This window comes from Stereum hirsutum (assembly GCF_000264905.1).
Source record: "Stereum hirsutum FP-91666 SS1 unplaced genomic scaffold STEHIscaffold_111, whole genome shotgun sequence".
NCBI classification, from domain to species: domain Eukaryota; kingdom Fungi; phylum Basidiomycota; class Agaricomycetes; order Russulales; family Stereaceae; genus Stereum; species Stereum hirsutum.
Window position 1 is genome coordinate 1 of NW_006763241.1, and position 2,682 is coordinate 2,682.

At 50.3% G+C, this 2,682-nt stretch overlaps 2 protein-coding genes across 2 annotated transcripts; both read right to left on the bottom strand.

Moving 5' to 3' along the window:
- Nucleotides 1–333: 333 nt before the first annotated feature.
- Nucleotides 334–903, bottom strand: STEHIDRAFT_164145 (uncharacterized protein; the record flags this gene model as incomplete). The annotated part of the gene is made up of 2 exons (XM_007311870.1): nt 334–540; nt 586–903. The coding sequence occupies 2 exons, from the start codon at nt 901–903 to the stop codon at nt 334–336; spliced, it is 525 nt and encodes a 174-aa protein (XP_007311932.1).
- Nucleotides 904–2,034: 1,131 nt separating this feature from the next.
- Nucleotides 2,035–2,559, bottom strand: STEHIDRAFT_70065 (uncharacterized protein; the record flags this gene model as incomplete). Its single annotated transcript, XM_007311871.1, has 1 exon — nt 2,035–2,559. A coding segment is annotated over one exon (525 nt), but the record flags the coding sequence as incomplete, so codon positions are not given.
- Nucleotides 2,560–2,682: the final 123 nt, after the last annotated feature.

Genomic DNA, 2,682 nt, shown 5'->3' on the forward strand with positions numbered 1-2,682 from the left:
GCGTGGAAGTGGAAGTCGATGAATCTGGTACTAATGGGTTCGCATCAGCATCCGGGACAGTGGTGTGGACGGAGGAGGGGGCGAGGTGGCATGTGGGGTTAGATTTGGAGAGGGAGAGGGGGGTCAGAGTCGGGGCGAGGAACGGGAAGGGAGAATGGAGTAAATGGGGAGGAGAGAAGAAACACGACTGGCACGTGCAGATGGTGAAAAAGGAGACTATGCAGCGATGCCGAAGATCAACAGGCGGGGACGAGGTCGAGAAGAAGAGAGGCCGGTAAACAGGAATGAACAGAAGAAGACGTACATGGCGATGAATTGATACTCTGACTGACTTCATTCCTCGTATCCAAACTCGATCTCGATCTCCCGCCCGTTCGCCCTCGCAATGGTGACACTGAAGTTCTCCCAGCACATGTCGATGTACTCCCAGATCCTCTCGTCAGATGGGCCGAGAGCGACAATGTTGTGGTAGAGCGAGTACACGCGAGCGATGTGCTGGAGGATGAAGGAGGGCTGGAGGTGCTCTGTGATCGCAGTCGCCTAACAATCGGACACGTCACGCTTCCACTCCCGGTACACAGATACCTTCGTCGCAAAATCCATGTCGGGGTTCACTGCGGTCGAGGTGACGCTGGATGAAGAACCGGCACGGGGGACGAGGGGGAGCATGTACGAGACATGTTCAGAGGTGTCGCTGGTATAAAGGAAGGCCTTGACGAGAGGTAAGGACTCGGCGTGGGGTACACCAAGGTGAATTACGGGGAGTTGTTGGTGGGCCTGGGTCTTAGACAATGTCACACCCTTCTTAATGTAAAGAGGAAGATTCGTGGTCGGTGATGCGGGTGTTGGCTGACAGCGTGGGTCGTTGTATTCGAGCGTGGTGCCGCACAAATAGAGGAGCATGTGGATGAACAAACAAGATATGAATATTGTAAGCAACATGGAGCGAGCATCCTTCAAATAGAGGTGTGAAAACGGGAAAATGTGTTTTCGACGAGACACCAGAGCGAAAATATGCTTGACTGGCTAAAATGGTGACGACTGCGTTGAGACGCTTGCCAGTCACGACATTGTCAGAGCTCCCTAGTGCATGTTGGCCGGAGAACAGACGAAGGGCTAAGCCTAAGCTTCCACAAAATCTCCCCAGATATCCAGATCGTCTCGACCATGGTTTCTCATTTTTGGAGAGCTGCAATTCGCCACCAACATACGCTATGGCTCATGGCGCGACAGGAAGACGGGGCTAATGTTTACAAAAGTTCAAACAAAAAGACACGCACCCAGATAACCCAAACATAAACACATCGGTTGAGCAGGCTGCACTGACTCGTATATAACGGTGAGGGCCATTCAAGACGTGCCAGCAGAAAGGTCTTGCAGGGTCCTAGGAATCTACGGCTCAATATGTCGAGCTATGCACTGGCGTACCGAGCCGAGTTCTCTGGCATATAAGGAGAACTCTATGTTAGCGATCATATGCAAAGCTTCTCACTGCTTCAGTGTCAGAGCAAATTCAGACGGCGATATCGTCGTGCGTGCACAGAGCGAGAGGCCTTTCCTCAATTGCTCTGATCCTGAAAGCGAGAACAAATGGATATTATTGAGAGACATACCTCATATGTGTACCTATTCACAAAGGCACGACGTTCTTGGAACAGAGTGAACAAATACGAACAAAGAGATGCGAACAAAGATGTAGCGATGGCGTCCAAAGTCAACGTTGGCGTGGGAAACGCGTCGCGACGAAGTGCCACAACAGCCAGGCATGCACTTGCTATGACTTACCGCTGCTTAAAATCATGTATGAAGATAAGTGGGGGTGTTCCAAAGCTAGTTATCGGCTTAAACATGAGTTCTACACCGGAGAAATGGAGTTTCCACTGGTTTCTGATTTTTTGCAGCATTTGTTCATCCTTGGTTCATCCTGCTGGCCGCCCACATTTCAGAACAAAGGTGTGAGAGTCAGAATAAACGGGTTACTGTAAATACTGGAAGCAGCACGCAAACACTACAATTCTTCAAAGCATATCTAAGCTACATGAGACATTCACGATCCTTCACAAGTTCATCAACATTCGAGAACATACCCAGCACAGTCTCACATCGATCTTCAGCACTACCATCGAGACGCTCCCGATCGGCACGGGTCAAAGCACTCGCAGGCCTGAATCCATGCCGGATCCATCGAGACACCGCTCCATTGATGTATTGGGTAAGAGAATAGCGGCTCTCTTCTGGACCGATGGCGGTGTTACCGTGATACACTGAGGCGGAGGGGAGGATTGCGGTACATCCAGGAGGAAACTCAATGATCAACTTCAAATCATACAGAACCATATGACCACCCTTCTTGAAGTCGAACCGTCCACCATTCGTTATGGCACACCAGACATGTGCATCGTTCTGCGAGTCGACGTGCTTGAACATTGCTGATTTCGGTCCCATGTTTGCGGTGAAGGTGGTGTAGACAGAGTTTGCAAAAGGTCGCTCAAGCTCTTCATGCGCCGGGTGCGAAAGAAGCTGGTCGACTTGGTCTGCACAGTATGAATAAAGTTTCGGTGCATTGTATCGGAACAATGCTGCAACAGCTAAGTACACAAACGTGACAAGAGAAAAGGTACATCAAATAGACACACCATCCTGATGTCCTATGATACGACGCACGGCCCCATTGTCCTTCAA